The following is a 20,598-nucleotide window of genomic DNA, read 5'->3' as shown; positions in this document are numbered from 1 at the left end:
TTGTCGGAATATAGACGTTGGAAATCCAACACAAAATGTACTCAGGAGATCTGGTAGCACACTGGTGGGGGGAGAAACACAGGTTGTAGCTCAAGGAACCTTCCACAAAGCTGGAAATGTGATAGGGATGCATAGAACAGTGCAGCACAGGAACTGGCCCTTCGGCCCACAATGTTCATGCTGAACATGATGCTAAGTTTAACTAATCTCCTCTACCTGCATGTAATCCATATCCTTCCATTCCCTGTATATCTAGCCAAAAACCTCTTAAACATCACTATCGTATCTGCCTCCACTACCACCCCCGGCACCGCATCTCAGGTACCCACCACCCTCTGTGTAAAAAAACTTGCCCCGCACATCTCCTTTACACATTGCCCTTCTCACCTTAAACTCATGGCCTCTAGTCTTTGACATTTCCAGCATTTTTTAAATACAATGTGCTTATTTTTTGGGAATGTTTTATATTTTTTTAAGATTGCCTCATTCAAAAACTCTTTGAACACTTCGCCAACCTCCTCAACAGACCCTCTGCCATTGACCCAGTCGCTCTCGACCAGATCCCAGAGAAAGCAACATTTGACGACCTTGACTTCCACCCATCTTTGGAAGGGATCAAGAAGGCCATCAGTCACACCAGCACAGGCAAGGCATCAGGCATGGACAGAATCCCTGTTGAACTCTACAAGTCAGCAGGTCCTGAGACACTAGACGCCTTCCACAACATCTTGTTCAGCATCTGGGAGACAGAGAGTATGCCCGATGATTTTAGGGACGCCACTGTTGTCTCCTTGTTCAAAAACAAAGGTAGCAAAGCTGACTGAGGCAGCTACCGGGTCATCTCCTTGTGGACCCGTGTCATCCTCAACCGCCTAATCAATAAGGTCGCGGAAGCAAGCTTGCCGCAATCTCAGTGTGGGTTTAGACTTTATCGACTTGACAAAGGCCTTTGACATGGTCAACTGGGAGGCTTTGTGGTTGATACTTCACAAGCTCGGCTGCCCAAGAAAGTTCATCCAGATCATCCGCCTCTTCCATGATGGCATGACAGGAACAGTTCTGGTCAACGGCGAAACCTTTGCACCTTCGACATCTCCAATGGAGTGAAGCAAGGTTGCGTTCTGCACCCTGTACTCTTCAACCCCTTCATCGGCAGCGTCCTGAGTCATGCACTCCAGGACCTCGACCGTGGCGTGTACCTGAAGTACCGTCTGGACCGATCTCTCTTTGACCTTCGACGACTGAACGCCAAAACCAAGACGCACGAACGGCTCATTGTCGAAGCCCTTTTTGCGGACGACTGCGCCCTCACAGCTCACGAGGAGTCTGATCTCCAGTTCACTGTGACCACATTTGCGGGAGGCAGCACAGGCTTTTGGTTTCACAATCACCCCCAGCAAAACGTAAGTCATCCACCAGCCGGCCCCAGACTATGCAGCACTGCCCCCAAGTGTGCACATTGACAGCACACAGCTGAAGGCCGTCGCCTGCTTCAAATACTTGGGAAGTGTAATATCATCTGATGGCTCCCTGGACAAGGAATTCTCAACGAGAATCAGCAAAGCCAGTCAAGCACTTGGACGACTGTGTACACGAGTGTTGAACCACCACAACATCAAGCTGTCAACTAAACTCAAAGTCTACAAAGCAGTTGTGCTTTCGAGCCTGCTCTATGGCTGTGAAACGTGGACCTTGTATCGGAATCACATCCGTCAACTTCAGAAGTTCCTTATGCACTCTTTATGGCCCATCATGGGCATTCGCTGGCAGGACAAAGTGCCCAACCAAGAAGTATTGGACAGATCCAGCTTTACAATCATCGAGGCAATGATCATCAAAGCACAGCTCCGATGGACTTGGCAGGTCATCAGGATGGATGACCTGCCCACGCATGCCTCGACAGGTCTTCTACGGCGTGCTCTCACAGGGACAAAGGAAACGTGGTCGTCCCAGGAAGCGGTACAAAGATTGCGTCAATGTCCATCTCCACTATTGTGGTGTCGCGCCCAAGCAACTGGAAGCCTGGGCCGGCGACAGAACACGCTGGCGCGCAGCAGTGCGAACAGCAGCCAGCAGCTTCGAGGAGCGCCCACTAGAGCGACAGAACATGCTGGCGTGCAGCAGCGCGAACAGAAGCCAGCAGCTTCGAGGAGCGCCCACTAGAGCGACAGAACATACTCCATTAGACTTCTCCAGGTGTACGGTAGAGAGCACAATGACTGGTTGCATCACGGCCTGGTTCAGTAACTCAAACGTCCAGGAACGAAGGAGACTACAGAGAGTGGTGGACACTGCCCGGTCCATCACAGGTACTGACCTCCCCTCTAATGAAGGAATCTACAGGACACGCTGCCTCAAAAAGGCAGCCAGCATCATCAAAGACCCATTCACTGCTACCATCAGGAAGAAGGTACAGGAGCCTGAAAACCGTGACCTCCAGGTTCAAGAACAGCTTCTTCCCAGCACTAGATCTAAGGAATAGATGTAGGTTTACAAAAAAGACACAAAGTGCTGGAGTAACTCAGAGTGTAAGGCAGCATCTCTGGAGAACATGGACAGGCAACCTTTCAGCTCAAGAGTTTTGAGTCTGTAGAACATTCCCAAATGTTGAAGAACATTCATTCTGTCCAGAGATGCTGCCTGACCCACTGAGTTACTCCAGCATTTTGTGTCAATTTCCATTTAAACCAGCATCTGCATTTTTTTCCTACACATTCCAAACACGGTCTGTTTTTAGATTTCAGAAGTTTCCAACCCGAAATGTCACCTATCCATGATGCTGCCTGACCCGGAGTTACTCCACTTTGTGTCTATCTTTGGTATAAATCAGAATTTGCAGTTCTTTGTTTCCACATTGTTAGATTGCTACCTTGTGGATGAGATGCAAAACTGCACTTTGGTTTTCGTGTATTATTCTCTCGGGCTTGCCACGATCTTGATCACCACCCCCGGCATGAATCGTAAGTTGTGGAGGGATAGTTGTATCAGACACTTCATTTGTATGGATCTGAGAATGGATCAGCACCACTGATTCAGTGCCATTCTTCCAATTAACAATTCCAATGTCTTTTGCACATTTGGCAGACACAAAAAGCTGTCGTAACTCAGCGGGTAAGGCTGCATTCCTTTTCTCCAGAGATGCTGCCTGACCCGAAGAGTTACTCCAGCACTTTGTGAAATGTCGTCTACCCATGTTCTCCAGAGATGCTGACTGACCCACTGAGTTACTCCATCCTTTATGTGTCTATCTTCGGTTTAAACCGGTATCTTCAGTTACTTCCTATTCACGTGCCTCTTGTACGTTTACAGGTATCCTGCACAGCAACAGGCCATTCAGCCCACAATTTTCATGCTGACCAAGTTGGCCTAGTTCCAATTGCCTGCATTTGGCCAATATCTCTCTAAAACCTTTCTATCTATATCTCCGTCCAAAATGTATTTGCTTCTATAGCTTCAGACTACCCCCGAGTGAAAAGGTTGCCCCTGAGGTCCCACTTAAATCTCTCCCCACGCAAGTTAAGCCTATGTCCTCTGGTTCCTGTTTCCACAACCTGGGTAAAAAATGCACTTTTTCCATGCATTCACCCTATCTATTCATCCTATGATTTTGTGCACCTCTATAAGATTACCCCTCAGCCTCCTGCGCTCCAAGGAATATCTTCCTAGCCTGCTCAACCACTCCCTATAGCTCAGCCAACCCCCCCCCCTCCCCCCTCGAGTCCTGGTAACATCCTCGTAGATCTTCTCCTGCACTCTTTCCAGCTTGACATCATCTTTCCTCTAGCAGGGTGACCCAAACTGGCCTCTAGTTTTGGAACCCTCAACGCTGGGCAAAAGACTGTGAACATTCACTTTACTCGTGCCCTTCATTTTAATTGCAGGTTTAGGTATAAGCTTGGTGATCATAAGAAGAACTGTTGGTGCAGGTGCAAATTGAGGATAAGTTTGGAAGCAAGGAGAAATACACAACTGGAAATCACGTCACTGACAACCATAATCAACTTTATTTACTTACAATAGCTGAACGATTTTATTTCCCCAGCATGTCCATTACATTTAACATGTTAAATTAACCTCAAGAAAAACTTCAGCGCTGCAGACAGTTTTTGTGAAGGCAGAGCATTCTTATATCAAAACTTTGTCTTGCATTACTTTCCCCTTTTATATTTCCATTAGCCCCTCAATATATTAACACATTTTTGGCAATATTCTTTACTCAAGAAGTCATGAGTTGTATACAAGCCTTGTTGGCCAGTGTCAGCTGATTACTGCCACAGGTATTTATAGGCTATGGCATTAATATCCTCATTAATATTTCCTCTCAAAATCAATTTGTTCACAGTCAACAGGAATAAGTAGTGCGAAGCTTAAGGTTAAACCCTAAGTTGAGGCAGAGGTAATGAGGAATTATATTTACATTGGTCCTAATATAACAATCTTAACAAAGCCAGTTCAAGCTAAGAATTAAACTTGGACTCTTTGCCGGTTTATTTCTCAGCTTGGGAACTTTAAAAATATAGTTTTAAATCACATCTAGTGCAAATGCAGAGTTGTGTGAGAGACAGCTTTGCAACAGTAGGTTCTAGGATCATATCACAGCAACACCCCTGAGTTACACTGCTATTACATTCTGATGCCCGTTTCACCAGTCTAGAGCGACTGTTAGGAATCATCAATAGAAAAGAGGCACTTGGTGCAGTGGAGGGTTGGCATTTAGTTTTTGACGTTGGGCACGAACCGCTGAGCCTGCCGCGCACCGATTTCGGCGACATAAATGGCGCCGGTTTTCAGGCTGACGTCCACAAGATGGGGTTTCACTCCGTCGGCCAGCTGGATGGTGTCGGCAACGTGACAAGTCCCAATGCTACCGATCGGCGGCACCGACAGGAACATCAATCTGTTCGCGTTCAGCTGAGCCACGATCAAGTACTTGTTGTCGTACGTCAGCCTGCAATGTGACACACTCAATGATCCATTTCATTCAGAAATACAGCATGCTCCAGAGTTGCTGCCTGACCCACTGAGTTACTCTGGCACTTTGTGTAATTTTTTAAAATGGCAACAGATCCTTCGGCCCACACTGTCATGCCGTCCCAAAATATGTCGGCACCACAAGTGTACCTGTCCAATTGTCTTTTAAATACTGTTATAGTACCTGCCGCAACTACCTCCTCTTTCAACCCATTCCATGTATGCACCACCATTTGTGTAAAAAGATTGCTCCTCAGGTTCCTATTATATCTTTTCCCTCTCACCTTAATCCTATGTCTTCTGGTTCTTGATTCCCCTACTCTGGGTAAAAAAACTCTGTGCATTCATTCATCCTATCTATTCCACTCATGACCTTGTACTCATGTACTCATGATCCACTCATGACCTCTATAAGATCACCCCTCATCCTCCTGCACTGCCAGGCATAAAGTCCCAGCCTGCCATAAGCTCGTCCTAGAGCTCAGGCCCTTGAGTTCTGGCAACATCCTCATAAATCTTCTCTGCGCTCCTTCCAGCTTAACGACATCCTTCCTATAGCAGTGTGACCAATACTAAACTCAACTGTATTAAGACAGCCACAGAGTGCTGGAGTAACTCAGCAGGTCAGTCTGCATCCCTGGAGAACATGGATTGGCGACATTTCGGGTTGGGCCCCTTCTTCAGTCTGGATTCAGAATTGAGAGGGGAAAGACCTGCAGCCAATACTTCCACATTCTCTATGAGCACTCCGTGACGTGGACGAATATAGTGCAGGCCAGATCTATCCCCACGGCAAGGAAGGAATGGACAGCAGATGTGCATCAGCATTAAAAGCATAGAGTTGCCAAAACATATCTACATTCTATGAAGGAAGGGCTTGTACACTCTGGAGTTTAGAAGGATGAGAGGGAATTTTATTGAAACATATAAGATTGTTAAGGGTTTGGACACGCTAGAGGCAGGAAATATGTTCCCGATGTTGGGGGAGTCCAGAACCAGGGGCCACAGTTTAAGAATAAGGGGTAAGCCATTTAGAACAGAGACGAGGAAACACTTTTTCTCACAGAGAGTTGTGAGTATGTGGAATTCTCTGCCTCAGAGGGCGGTGGAGGCCGTTTCTCTGGATACTTTCAAGCAAGAGCTAGATAGGGCTCTTAAAGATAGCGGAGTCAGGGGATATGGGGAGAAGGCAGGAACGGGGTACTGATTGGGGATGATCAGCCATGATCACATTGAATGGCTGCGCTGGCTCAAAGGGCCGAATGGCCTACTCCTGCACCTATTGTCTATTGGCCCCGACCCAAAGCATCACCTATCTATCTATGTTCTCCAGAGATGCTGCCTGACCCGCTGAGATACTCCAGTACTCCTGTGCCCCTTTTTGGTAACCCAGCGACTGCAGTCATTGTGTCTATGGAGTGGTTAAGTTTCACCTCGGCGCACGGGAACAGATAAATGGAGTTGCAATCTCACCTCACTGAGGAAGGGCCGTCATCGGTGAAGCAGCTGGCCCAGGCTCCCAGCCAATCCCCCAACTCAGCATCAAATGCTTGCAAACGCTTGTTGCCCCGGTCAGCAACCCACACCTGAAAGGAAAGGCAACAGAATCAGTGGCACAACTACAAGCCCACTTCCCTCATGCTGACCATGTTGCATCGTGGCTTGGTTCGGCAACTTGAGCGCCCAGGAGCAGAAAGACTACAAAACGTTGTAAACACTGCCCAGTCCATCATCGGCTTTGACCTCCCTACCATCGAGGGGATCTATCGCAGCCGCTGCCTTAAAAAGGCTGGCAGAATTATCAAAGAACCACACCATCCTGGCCACACACTCATCTCCCCGCTGCCTTCAGGTAGAAGGTATAGGAGCCTGAAGACTGCAACGACCAGGTTCAGAAATAGCTACTTCCCCACAGCCATCAACTGAAACAAATCTCTGAACACTAATAGACCATTATCTGTTTATTTGCATTTAATCTGCTTATTTATTGATGTGTGCATATATTTATATAATGGTATATGGACTCACTGATATGATATGTTCTGTATTCGTGCCTACTATATTCCATTGTGCTGGTGCAAAGCAAGAATTTCAATGTCCTATCTGGGACATATGACAATAAACTCTCTTGACTTGACTTGACTTGATTCCTCCATGATTGTTACTGACCAAACTCTGAAACCGCTCAACATTCAGCTTCGGAGGGTTCTGAGACAAAATATGGCCAAATAGGCCAAGCTTACGGCAGGCTCGGACTTTATTCCTTGCAGCACAGACGCTAAGCGGTGATCTTATAGAAGTGTATAAGATCATGAGGGAAATAGATAGGGTGAACGCACAGTCTTTTACCGAGGGGTTTCAAAAATCAGAGGACATAGGCTTCAAGTGATACACACAAAGTGCTAGAGGAACTCAACAGGTCAGGCAGCAACCTTGAAGAAAGTATGGGTGACGTTTCTGGTCAGGACCCTTCTTCAGACAATCTGAAGAAGGGTCATAGATACATAGTAAAATAGTTGCAGGAGTAGGCCATTCAGCCCTTCGAGCCAGCACCGCCATTCAATATGATCATGGCTGATCATCTAAAATCAGTACCCCGTTCCTGATGTTTCTCCATATCCCTTGATTCCTTTACCCCGAAAGAGATAAACTAACTCTCTCTTGAAAACATCCAGTGAATTGGCCTTCACTGCCTTCTGTGGCAGAGCATTCCACAGATTCACAACTCTGGGTGAAGAGGTTTTCCTCATCTCAGTCCTAAATGGCCTACCCCTTTTTCTTAAACTGTGAGCCCTAGTTCTGGACTCCCCCAACATCGGGAACATTTTTCCTGCATCTAGCCTGTCCAATCCTTTAAGAATTTTATATGTTTCCATAAGATCTCCTCTTAGCCTTTGAAATTCCAGTGAATATAAGCTCAGTCGACCAATTCTTTCATCCTATGTCAGTTCCGCCATCCCAGGAATTAACCTGGTGAACCTACGCTGCACTCCCTCACTAGCAATAATGTCTTTCCTCAAATTAGGAGACCAAGATTGCACACAATACTCCAGGTGCGGTCTCACCAGGGCCCTGTACAACTGCAGTTGGACCTCCTTGTTCCTAAACTCAAATCCTCTCACAATGAAGGCCAACATGCCATTAGCTTTCTTCACTGCCTGCTGTACCTGCATGCTTACTTTCAATGACTGATGTACAAGCACACCTAGGTCTCGTTGCACCTCCCGTTTTCCTAATCTGACACCATTCAGATAACAATCTGCCTTCCTGTTCTTGCCACCAAAGTGGATAACCTAACATTTATCCACATTATACTGTATCTGCCATGCATCTGCCCACTCACCCTACCTATCCAAGTCACCCTGCAGCCTCATAGCATCCTCATCGCAGCTCACTGCCACCCAGCCTCCCGACCTGAAACGTCACCCTTCCTTTTTCTCCAGAGATCCTGCTGAAAGGATGGTTCAGTTCCCTGATAACATCTGGGAAGAAACTGTCCCTGAATCTGGCGGTGTGTGCTTTGTACACTTCTGTACCTTTTGTCTGATGGTAGAGGAAAAAAAGAGAGTGACCGGGGTGAGACTGATCCTTGATTATGCTGCTGGCCTTGTCGAGGCAGCTTGAAGTGTAGATGGAGTCAATGGAAGGGAGCCTGGTTTGTGTGATGGTCTGGGTTGCAATTTCTTGCGGTTTTGGATGGAGCTGTTCCCAAACCATTGCCGTGATGCCCCCTGATAACATGCTTTCTACAGCGCATCAGCGCAGCGCTACAGTGAGAGTTGCTGGGGACATGCTGAACCTCCTAAGCCTTCTAAGGAAGTAGGCAAGGTTGAGAAGGTTAACACCTTCCATCAGCTTGATGGCAATGGCCACATGTGTTAGGACAGGAGTATATTGTTTGTGTTCCTGAGCCCGTCCTCCCGTTCAGTAATATCACAGCTGATCCAAGGGAAACCACAATTCAACAAGCGTCTTCTTTCAGAAATCCCTAGCCTCCTGTGCTCTAAGGAATAATGTCTTAGCCTGTCCAGCCTCTCCCTATAGCTCAGCCCTCTTGAGTCCTGGCAACATCCTCGCGTATCTTCTCTGCACTCTCTCCAGCTTAAAGGCAGCTTCGTGGGCTTTTTTCCCCTCCAGTTAATTCTCTCCACCTTCAATTAATAGTAATGACTGTGTGAGAATTGCAGCTTGAATGTTAATATTCATTATCAACATGAAGATGTCATAGACTCACCCTGCCGACGTTATCTACAGTTACACTGTGCGGAATGTAAAACTGGGCAGCTTTTTCTCCCTTTTCTCCTTTCATCCAAGCGACACCAAAGCCTGCAATGGAGATGAGCATGGGGCACTGAAGGATTTATTTTCAACCATTATTCAATTCCTGGAATGGTCAGTGCGAAAAGGAATGCAACGTTTAAAAATCATATGCAGAGGTACATGGATAGGATAGGTTTAGAGGGATACTAGAATAAGTGGGACCTGTTGGGTCCCATTCTCACACGGGAGGCCTGGTCCCCCAACGCAATATTCCACCACACACACATAGCCCCCAACTGCGCAGGCGCGGTTGACGGGATCCCGTTGTGGCGCCCCTGACCCCCCCCCCTCCTCCCACACCCCTCCCCCCCACTCCGCCCCTTGCCCTTACCCTACCACGCACTCACTCCATCCCACCTCAACCCCCCCCCCCCATCCACTCTTAGCAGCTCTTCGGCGGCGCAGCCATTCCCACCCATTGGGTTCCCATTGTGATGTAGAACACTCAGGTATTACTGTGCAGGCGCAGCTGACGGACACGGCAAGTGGAAAAGGGATTTATTAAAGATTAAAATCTGAATAACTCTTAAAATATAACAACAATTTAAACGTTAAAGATGAGATTTATTCTTTCTTATTGCGTCTCTTGTTGCGTTCTGCAGCTGGGGGAGGGGGATGGCTTCAGGCGGGGGCTGTTGGGGGCGGGTGGGGGCAGGAGCGTCCTGCAGCTGGGGGAGGGGGATGGCTTTAGGCTGGGCCTGTTGGTGGCTGGTGGGAAGAGGGGGGAGCACTGGCGTGGCCTACTGTTGCTTATCCCTGCCGCTGCCATGGCCTACCACTACCACTGCCTATCGCTGTTGTAGCCGACCACTGCCCCCCCACCGGCTTCAGGCGGGGGTTGTCATGGGTCGGTGGAACCACACTGCAGCCGGGGGAGGGGGATGACTTCAGGCGGGGCTGTTGAGGGCCAGTGGGGGGGGGGGAAGCATCCTACAGCCGGGGGAGGGGGAGGGCGTTGGGCGGGGGTTGTCAGGTGCCGATGGGGGAGGGGGGTGACTACCTGCAGCCAGGGGGATGGCTTCAGGCAGCCGTGGGGTGGCTTCTGCAGGGGGGGGTGGGGGCAGAGGGGGTGTGGTGGAAGGTGGGGTGTGGGGGAGGTGATGGGTGTGTGGGCAGGAGGCACGTCGGGTGGAAGGGGGGGTTTGTGGGCGGGGGTGTGTGGGGTAGAGGGGGGGTTGTGAGGGTAGTACTCAGCCGCTCCCGGCTCATCGTGGTGGTGGCCGATGCCGCTACCCGCGGACATAGCCCCGCCTGCGCAACACAGCCCCCGCCCACACTCTGCTCACTCCGCTCCTTCAGCTTAATTCTCGCCGCTGGTGATTGACAGTGGGTGCCAGAAGGGGCAAATGACAGGAGAGAAGATCAATAACTTCTGTAATATTCCACCGATCGGAACAAAACTTGATGTACTTGCAGCACAGGAGAATGGCGAGTAAGGTGGCGAAAAATTGTAGCGCTATCGGGTACCGTTTTTGCGCAAATTTAATACGAACGCAAACCGGAAGAGGACAAGATGAAGGTTTTAATTAAGTATAGATGGGCCTAGTGCGAGAAGGTGGGACGTGTAGATGGAGCATGTTGGTCGGCGTGGGCAAGTTGGGCTGAAGGGCCTGTTTCCACGCTGTATTATTGCATATTTGCAAGATAAAACGTTAATCACTCGCGCAACAGCTGTAATAAGTAGGTACCTGGGTCGAGTTTGATGAGTCGGTTATTTAAGCCTCCATCTCCATCCACGATGTACAAATCCCCATTTTTGGAAATAAACACATCTGCTGGTTGATCAAACTGCAGGGGGTTCAGGTTGGAGCCCGGGATTCCTGGTGTCCCCAGCATCTGAAGCAGCTTCCCAGACTGCGAGTACTGTTTGATGGTGTGCCCGTACTTCCCTGCAATTGAAAGAACACATCCTCAGCATTGATCTCAGTCAGGGTTAATGGTAGACCTATTTCCACACCATCCAAACTTCATAAGTTTAGCATAGTTCATTAGGGGAGCTCGCATATAATTAGGCTACATGTGATAGTTCATGTGCAATTTGTAATTCATGTAGAATCAGTCGACGTGTTTCACAGTCAGTGTTATTGGCTGATTTTTTTCCATCCCATTCATCAGTTTTTTAAGTTCAGAGTTTTTAAAAACTGTAAATTGTTTACAGCATTTCAAAACGCAGTTTCATATAGGTGATAATAATAGGTTAGATTTGTATTCTTGGAGTTTAGAAAATGAGGTGGGAAGGGGGTGGGATGTTATTGCAGCATTCAAGACCCTTAGAGGGCACGTCATCGTTTGGTTGCCGGTCCACATGACAATTAAACACTCGGGACTCTTGAAAGAGAGAATGGGGATTTCTCTCATGGGAAGGGGCACAGAAGTGGGATTGAAGTCTGAGACAGACCAGCCAAAAATGTAGAGTCGATCCTATTTTCTTGTGTATGTGACAGTGACGTGATAATATTACAGGTAAGTGATTGTTGTTGTGGGATAAACTGTGCTCAGGTCACTACAGACAAGTGGCCTGGATGTTTAGTGGTCACTGCTCCGGCACATCTGACCATGCAGTGCCACAGGGTCAGCCTGACCGTCTGACCTCAATGAGTGGCACCAAGTTCACTGTCACACGGAAACCTGCAGATGCATGGGCGGTGTAACTCAGCAGCTCAGGCAGCATCTCTGGAGAACATGGATAGGTCATGTTTGGTTCGGGACACACCATCAGTCCGAAGAACGATTGCCACTCAAAACATTGGTATGTCCTACCCATGTGGCTGATACAGTGGCGGAACAGTAGAGTTGCTGCCTTACAGTGTCAGAGACCTGGGTTCCATCCTGACTACGGGTGCTGTCTGTACAAAGTTTTACTTTCTCCCTGTGCTCCGGTTCCCCCCCACATTCCCAAGATGCGCAGGTTTGTAAGAATTGGCTTCTTCAAATTGTACCTAGTGTATAGTACAGAACAAGTGTATGTGTAATCATTGGTTAGCTTAGACTTGGTGGGCCGAAGGGCCTATTTCCACACTGTAACTCTTATGGGCCTGTCCCACTTAGGTGATTTTTTGGGAGACTACCTCAAAATTTTCAGCAAGCTGTAAATTTTTCGGCGACGGCGGCGACAATGTTTGCTGTCGTAGGTTGTCGCAGGTGTCGTAGGTGAATTCCATTAAAACTAGTCCCTGGTAGTCGCCTAAGTGGGACAGGCCCATAAGCTAAACTAAACGTGCTGGGAGATTGAATAAGCCTGTTCTGGAAATATAACATCTACAAATAACGTGAATTGTTACAAAGTATAGGATCATATTACCAGGCAGATTTCATACGAGTTTAGATTTGGTCTATTCGTACCATTGCCAACATCTGTCACCCATAAGGATGTTCCTGGGGCGGTGCTGGTTGCAAAGATGCCGTGTGGCATTTCGATTGAGGTGGTATTCCATGCTTGGAGGAAGTATCCATGTTCAGAAAACATTAATATTTTTGGTACAGATTCTCCTCTCTGGAAGGTTTAAGAAAGCAATGATATTTACTTGCAATTGCGAGAGATTCTAAATCATTAAAAATATATGAAACAGGAGGAGCGATGTGCCAATTATCTATTTATTTATTTATCTATTATCTGGAATGAGATGCCAGAGGAACCTACAGACAGATACAATTTTGTTTTTTAGTTGTGGAGCATGGAAACAGGCCCGTTGGTCCACGCCGACCATCGATCACCCGTTCACATTAGTTCTACTTGATCCCACTTTATCATCCCCTCCCTACACACTAGGGGGCAATATACAGATGGCCAACTAACCTACAAACCCGCACGTCTCTGGGACGGGGGGGGGGAGGAATTTGAACTTGGACAGCATGGAAACGGTGGGCCAAGGGGCTTGTTTCTGCGCTGCACTGCTCTAGGAGTCTATAATTGCCATTACAACAGAGACTGCAAAGAGTGCAGAGACGATTTACGAGGATGTCGCCAGGACTCGAGGGCCCGAACTATAGGGAGAGGTAGGGCAGGCTCAGACTTTATTCGTTGGAGCGCAGGAGGATGAGGGGTGATCTTATAGAAGTGTATAAAATCATGAGGGGGTTAGACAGGGTGAATGCACTGTCTTTTACCTAAAGTAGGGAAATCAAGAACCAGAGGTCATAGGAGTAAGGTGACAATAGACAATAGGTGTAGGAGTAGGCCATTCAGCCCTTTGAGCCATCACCGCCATTCACTGTGATCATGGCTGATCATTCACAATGTACCCCGTTCCTGCCTTTCACCATATCTCTTGACTCCGCTATCTTTAAGAGCTCTATCTAACTCTCTCTTGAAAGCATCAAGGGAATCGGCCTCGACTGCCTTCTGAGGTAGAGAATTCCACAGATTCACAACTCTCTGGGTGAAAAGGTTTTTCCTCATCTCCGTTCTAAATGGCATACCCCTTATTCTTAAACTGTGGCCCCTGGTTCGGGACTGCCCCAACATCGGGAACATGTTTCCTGCCTCTACCGTGTCTAAACCCTTAACAATCTTATATGTTTCAATAAGATCCCCTCTCATCCTTCTAAATTCCAGAGTATACAAGCCCAGCCGCTCCATTCTCTCAGCATTTGACAGTCCCGCCATGCCAGGAATTAACCTTGTCAACCTACGCTGCTCTCCCTCAATAGCAAGAATGTCCTTCCTCAAATTTGGAGACCAAAACTGCTCACAATACTCCAGGTGTGTTCTCACCAGAGCCCTGTACAACTGCAGGAGGACCTCTTTGCTCCTATACTCAACTCCTCTTGTTATAAAGGCTTTCTTCACTCCTGCTGTACCTGCCTGCTTACTTTCAGTGACACACAGGTACATGGACACACAGATCTCGTTGTACTTCCCCTTTTCCTAACGACACAATTCAGATAATAATCTGCCTTCCTGTTCTTGCCACTAGAGTGGATAACCTCACATTAATCCACACTTAAACTGCATCTGCCATGCATCTGCCCACTCATCCAAGTCACCCTGCATTCCCATAGCATCCTCCTCACGGTTCACACTGCCACCCAGCTTTAAGTCATCTGCAAATTTGCTAATGTTACTTTTAATCCCTTCATCTAAATCATAAATGTATATTATAAATAGCTGCAGTCCCAGCACCGAGCCTTGCGGTACCCCACTAGTCACTGCCTGCCATTCTAAAAAGGACCCGTTAATCCCTACTCTTTGTTTCCTGGCTGCGAACCGATTTTCTATCCATGTCAGCACCCTATCCCCAATACCATGTGCTCTAATTTTGCCAACTAATCTCCTATGTGGGACCTTATCAAAGGCCTTCTGAAAGTCCAGGTACACTACATCCACTGGCTCTCCCTTGTCCATTTTCCTGGTTACATCCTCAAAAAATTCTGGAAGAATAGTCAAGCATTATTTCCCCTCCATGCTTACTCAGACCGATCCTGTTACTGCTATCCAAATGTGCCGCTATTTCATCTTTTATAATTGACTCCAACATCTTCCCCACCACCGATGTCAGGCTAACTGGTCTATAATTCAGTTTTCTCTCTCCCTCCTTTCTTAAAAAGTGGGATGACATTAGCTACACTCCAATCCAATCCAATCCTGAATCTATAGAACATTGAAAAATGATCACCAATGCGTCGACGATTTCTAGAGCCACCTCCTTAAGTACTCTGGGATGCAGACCATCAGGCCCTGGGGATTTATCAGCCTTCAGTCCCATCAGTCTACCCAACACCATTTCCTGTCCAATGTGAATTTCCTTCAGTTCCTCCGTCACCCTAGGTCCTCTGGCCACTAGTGAGAGGGGAAAGATTTAATAGGAACCCGAGCGGTAAAACTTTTACACAGGGCATGATAGGTGTATGGAACGAGCTGCCAGAGGAGGTAGTTGAGGCAGGTACTGTTACAACATTTAAAAGACATTCAGACAGATACATGGATATGAAAGGTTTAGAGGGATATGGGGCAAATGCAGTCAAATGGAATGACCGTAGATGGGGCATCTTGGTCAGCATGAACAAGTTGGGCTGAAGGGCGTGTGGTTTAACAACTCGAAACCTAGCTCACCACAGGGAGTGAGAAGAGAGATCTTTATTATTCCTGTAATTACTCACACGTGGCAGTGGTCTGGTTTAAATTCTTTATCTTTTTTCGTTAAAAGGCATATTTTTAAACAATTGCAGGGGCAAAGTACAAGCACATTGTGCAGCTCACCTGTGCCACGTAAACAATATCATCCACCGGGTCCACTGCAACGCCAAACACTTGGCCCGTGAATATGCTCGGAAACTTCGGCCATCCCAGGTCCAGTTTATACAGACTTATCTCTGATATTCTCTTTCTTCCCGAGAAATATGCAGAAGTCCCCTGATTGATGCATGGAAAACAACATCAAACACTACGAATGTAGACAAAATCACGTCACATATTCAGGTTTAGGTTCAGTTTGAAGATGGTTCCCGACCTGAAACGTCACCTATTCCTTTTTCTCCAGAGATGCTGCCTGATCCGCTGAGTTACTTCAGCACTTTGTGTCTCTCTTTGGTATAAACCAGCATCTGCAGTTCTTTGTTTCTAGGTTTATTATTGTCACATGTACCGAGGTACGATGGAAAGCTTTAAACAGATCAGATAATATTATATATAAATACAATCAATAAGGTGGGGGGTGGGAATGTAATAGGACCATGAAGGGCAACTTTTCACACAGAGGTAATGGGTATATGGAATGAGCTGCCGGATGAGGTAGTTAAGGCAAGCACTATTACAATATTTAAAATACAAATGGATGGTACATGGATAGAATAGGTTGAGATGGATATGGGCCAAACACAGGCAGGTAGGATTAGTGTAGATGGGAAATGATGATTGGCATGTGCAAATTGGGCTGAAGGGCTCGTTTTCACGCTGTATGACTATGTCAATCTCAAGTACAATAGGTCGAGCAATGGGGAAGATAGAATGCAGAATATAGTTCTCAACATTGTAGATTCCTCTTTCATTTTATATTCAGCCATCAGAAATATACACATTTGGCTCCTTTAGATATTTTTCGCCTTTGCGGTTTGTTGCAAAGACAGAGAACGTGCCCTGGACGGTCGGTTTGCTGCTTGACATTCATTGAGTGGAAAACTCTTATGTGTGGAAGATGAAAGACAACTGGCTCAATTAAATGTTTACACAAGCAACGGCAGATGCTGGTTTACACAAAAAGATCCAAAGTGCTGGAGTAACTCAGCGGGTCAGGCCGTTTTATTCATACAATTCTCATGGGGTTCTTGACATTGGACATCCACAACACTCACTTTGTTTTAGGAAAATGGTAATTCCTGCCATGTACCCAAATACATGATTCCTTCAATTTCTCCTTGTTTTCCTGGCAATGCTATTTCGGCAACATCCTATCATTAATTATCCTGTGCAATTACAGATATTGAATAATTCCTACTTCCTTCTCCGCACATCAGCTTCCTCTTTTACGAAGACAAATGCACATCCAGAGACTATGGATTGTTGATCACCCATCTGCACTACTGCACGTACAAATATACCACCCAGTTTATTAGCACCATTAGTAAAATGACGTATCCATCTCAGTCCACTTTTGCAGTCTCAGGGTTTAATATCATCCTTAACTGATGTGTTGCTGAAAGCTCTCTGTTTCTGTCGTTTCTTGGCTCACTCATACACTTCCACATTTTACACATGCTATCATTCTGCAGGCTAGGACCACTGGAGGGGTGATCTTAAACTGGTGAATAAGATCATGAGGGGAATAGATAGTAAATAGAATGCTACTTTTACCCAGAGTAGGGAATCAAGAACTCGATGACATAGGTTGACTATTTCCACACGGAGGGTGGTGGGTGTATGGACTATGGTGAGCAGCAGTAAACGAGCTGCCTGAGGAAGTAGTTAAGGCAGGTACTATAACAGCATTTAAAAGATTCTTGGGACATGGAGAAAAGGTTTAGGGAGATATGGGTCAAACACAGGCTGATGGGACTAGCTTAGCTGGGCATCTTCAGCATGGACAAGTTGGGTCGAATGGCCTATTTCCGTGCTGTATGACTATGACTGAGATTATGGTTCTGGCATGCATGTACCAACAGTATTACTAATAGTGGGGTCAAAGGACCTACGAGCAAGTAAGATGCGCAAACAATGTTGTCATCTGATAGAAACTAACAGCACCTGCATATTGTGTATATTTAAGCAAATGTGATTTAAAATATAGAACAGTACAGTGTAGGAAGGAACTGTGGATGCTGGTTTACACCAAACAAAGATACAGAAAGCTGGAGTAACTCAGTGGGACAGGCTGCATCTTTGGAGAGAAGGAATGGGTGACGTTTCACATCGAGACCCTTTTTCAATGTCTATAGATTAGGACAGCACAGGCCATTCACCCCACAATGTTCATGCCGAACATGATCTTTCCTCTATCTGGTCATCTAGAAGTGCACACATTACTCCAAGTGTGGCCTCACCAAATTATATTTGTAGTATTTTCGGTTATTTGCCCATTCAGGTCCATACCATAGTACAATATCATGGAACAATGTCATCTATCCATGTTCTCCAGAGATGATGCCTGACCCACTGATTTACTCCAGCACTTTGTGTACTTTTTGTATTAACCAGTAGCATTCCCCCTATCTATTCCACTCATTATCCTAAATAACTCTATAAGATCACCTCATCTTCTTGTGGTCAAGGAATAAATGATGTCAAGGCAAACTGATCACATTTGGCTGTCCATGATCCATAACTCTATTCCTTGTGCTTCCATGTGTCTATCCAAAAGCCTCTTAAATGCCACCATTGTTCATATCATACCACCACCGCCCCTGGCAATAGGTTCTAGGCCCCCACCTATGTAAAAAACCCTGCCCCACACATCTCCATGAAACATCTCCCCTTCCTTGGAAACAAGTTCTCTCTGTCTACCCTATCTATGCCTCTCATAATTTTATATATTTGTATCGTCTTCTCTCCACCTCTGATGTTCCAGAGAAAACAATCAAAGTTTATTCTTGTTTAAACTTGTAGCTGAAACCCCGTAATCCAGGTTTCAATTGGAAGAAGGGTTCTGACCCGAGACTTCACCTATAGGGGGGTTGCACGCAAGATCACTGGGTCATAGGGCTTGACGCACGGAGCCGCTCAATCCATCTGGAGGACATCCGTCACTTCCGGTATATGTTATTAATGCAAGAAACGTGTACTTTCCTACCTGTTAAAAACTGCCAAAATGTTGAATTTTTACACTGAAGTCGGGGTAAGTGTGAGAGACATGTACCCAACTTTAGAATTCCAAAAGTGAGGCGAAATGAAGGTAAAGAGAAGCAGAGCTGAAGGGACAACAGCAGCTAAAGTGCTTGGTAAACATTGGCCGTGAAAAAGTTTCAGAAGTGATAAATCTGGCTGTAAATTTTTCTTCAGATGCGTTTTCATTTTGTATATAAAAATCCCACTTGAGAACGATGGGCGATTTAAAAAATTTAGCGCCAGATTTATCACTTCTGAAACTTTTTAGATGCCAAGGAAATCAAGAAAAAACACAAATAATGCCTTAGTTGATGAAATGCAGTGAGCAAACGGCCAATGTTCGCTAAGCACTCCGTCTGTGTTGTCCCTTCAGCTCTCACTTCTATCTATCGTAATTTCTCCTCACTTTTGGAATTTTGAAGTAGGATAAATGTCTCATATGCTTATCCCGATTTCCATAATTATTTGCAGCGCAAAAATTGACATTTTCGGTGGGTTTTAACGGGCCCGCTACGCTGGAAACAATGGTAAGTGCCTACCTGCAGTACATCGCGTGTAATCCATTTGGAGTAGCGTAGCCACAGTACGGGTCATGGGTCGTGACCCGACTGCCGTGAAACCTCCCTATTCCTTTCCACCAGAGATGTTGCCTGACCCGCTGAGTTACTGCAGCATTTTGTGTCTAAATGAACCACATATGCAGTTCTTTCCTACACATCATTCTGGTAAACCTCTTCTGCACGCTCTTTAAAGCCACTACATCCTTTACCGAGGTGACCAGAACTATGTGCATCACCTTTCCTTCACGTCCTAAATCGTGGAACCGTCCACTCCACAGCAGTGGCATGTAGAACAAAAAGCAGTTCAGCACAGGACCAAGCACCTTCAGTCCACAGCGGCTGTGTTGAAAACGATGCCCTCTCAACTAATCTAAACTTGCCACCTAAACTAAACTTGATTGTATCATGTATTATCTTTCTGCTGACTGGTTAGCATGCAACAAAAACGCTGTTCACTGTAACTCGGTACACATGACAATAAACTAATAGCCACCGTTTGCATGTTTCTAAACTGTAAGTACTAGATCCCAATCTGACAATGCAAGGCCAGTCCCATTCGGCCCACCCTGTCAATACTTTGTTAGTCCATTCGGCCCACCCTTTCGATGCTGGGCCAGTCCCATTCGACCCACTCTGTCAATGCAAGGCTAGTCCATTCGGCCCACCCTGTCAATACTATGTTAGTCCATTCGGCCCACCCTGTCTATGCTGGGCCAGTCCCATTCGGCCCACCCTGTCAATAATTTGCTAGTCCATTCGGTCCACCCTGTCAATACTTTGCTAGTCCATTCGGCCCACCCTGTCTATACTGGGCCAGTCCCACGCCACTCGGCCCCTCGCCACCCGTCTATCCGCCCCTCTGGGCCACACTCACCACACCAGGGGCGCGGACGGGCAGCAGCAGCCGGAGGCAGAGGAGGGTGACGATGACGATAGCGACAGCCATCAGGCGGAACTGCCTCAGCCACACTAGCGGCCGCAGCTTGTTCAGCATCTCCTTCCTTCCGTCTCACCGCCCCCGGACAGGCAGGCAGGCAGGTGGCCGGCCCAGTGCCGGGACGCCGTCCACCCGTCGGTCTCCCCGCCTGAACTCCGCGGCAGGCTGCGGAATTATCCGGCACACCCTAACAACAGGGAACGACCTCGGCAGCGGGGTAAAACGGCAAGAGAAACGAGCGGCACCAGCTCAGGCGTGGCCCGGTGATGCGTGAGATGTCATCATCGTTAGTCAGTGCGGGTCGGAGGCCCCCGGCGAGCCGGCGGCGGACAGCGATTGGACGGGCCACGGGGCGGACGTCATCATGTGTCGCCGGCACAGGGCGAAGGCCCGGGTTGAGCTGACGGTTGGAGGCAGATCAACGGTTGCGCTCGAGCGCCGCCGCAATGCGCATGCTCCAGCGCCGGCCGGGGCAGCGGTGCGCATGCCCAGGCCCGGCAGGAGGTCTGCGCATGCTCGGGATCCGGCATGGACACTCCCAGTGCGCATGTGTG

General features: G+C 47.2%; 1 protein-coding gene across 1 annotated transcript; it reads right to left on the bottom strand.

Moving 5' to 3' along the window:
* Positions 1-3,981: 3,981 nt before the first annotated feature.
* Positions 3,982-20,434, bottom strand: nhlrc3 (NHL repeat containing 3). The gene is made up of 7 exons (XM_033022246.1): positions 19,982-20,434; positions 15,491-15,643; positions 12,634-12,784; positions 10,980-11,180; positions 9,206-9,297; positions 6,445-6,557; positions 3,982-4,948 (listed from the first exon to the last, which is right to left on the bottom strand). Exons 1-7 carry the CDS (start codon positions 20,099-20,101, stop codon positions 4,714-4,716), a joined length of 1,065 nt encoding a protein of 354 aa, XP_032878137.1. The 5' UTR covers positions 20,102-20,434; the 3' UTR covers positions 3,982-4,713.
* Positions 20,435-20,598: the final 164 nt, after the last annotated feature.

This window comes from Amblyraja radiata, chromosome 6 (genome assembly GCF_010909765.2).
Source record: "Amblyraja radiata isolate CabotCenter1 chromosome 6, sAmbRad1.1.pri, whole genome shotgun sequence".
NCBI lineage: Eukaryota > Metazoa > Chordata > Chondrichthyes > Rajiformes > Rajidae > Amblyraja > Amblyraja radiata.
The sequence above is the reverse complement of the archived record's forward strand: the minus strand, read 5'-3'. Positions and strand labels throughout refer to the sequence as shown.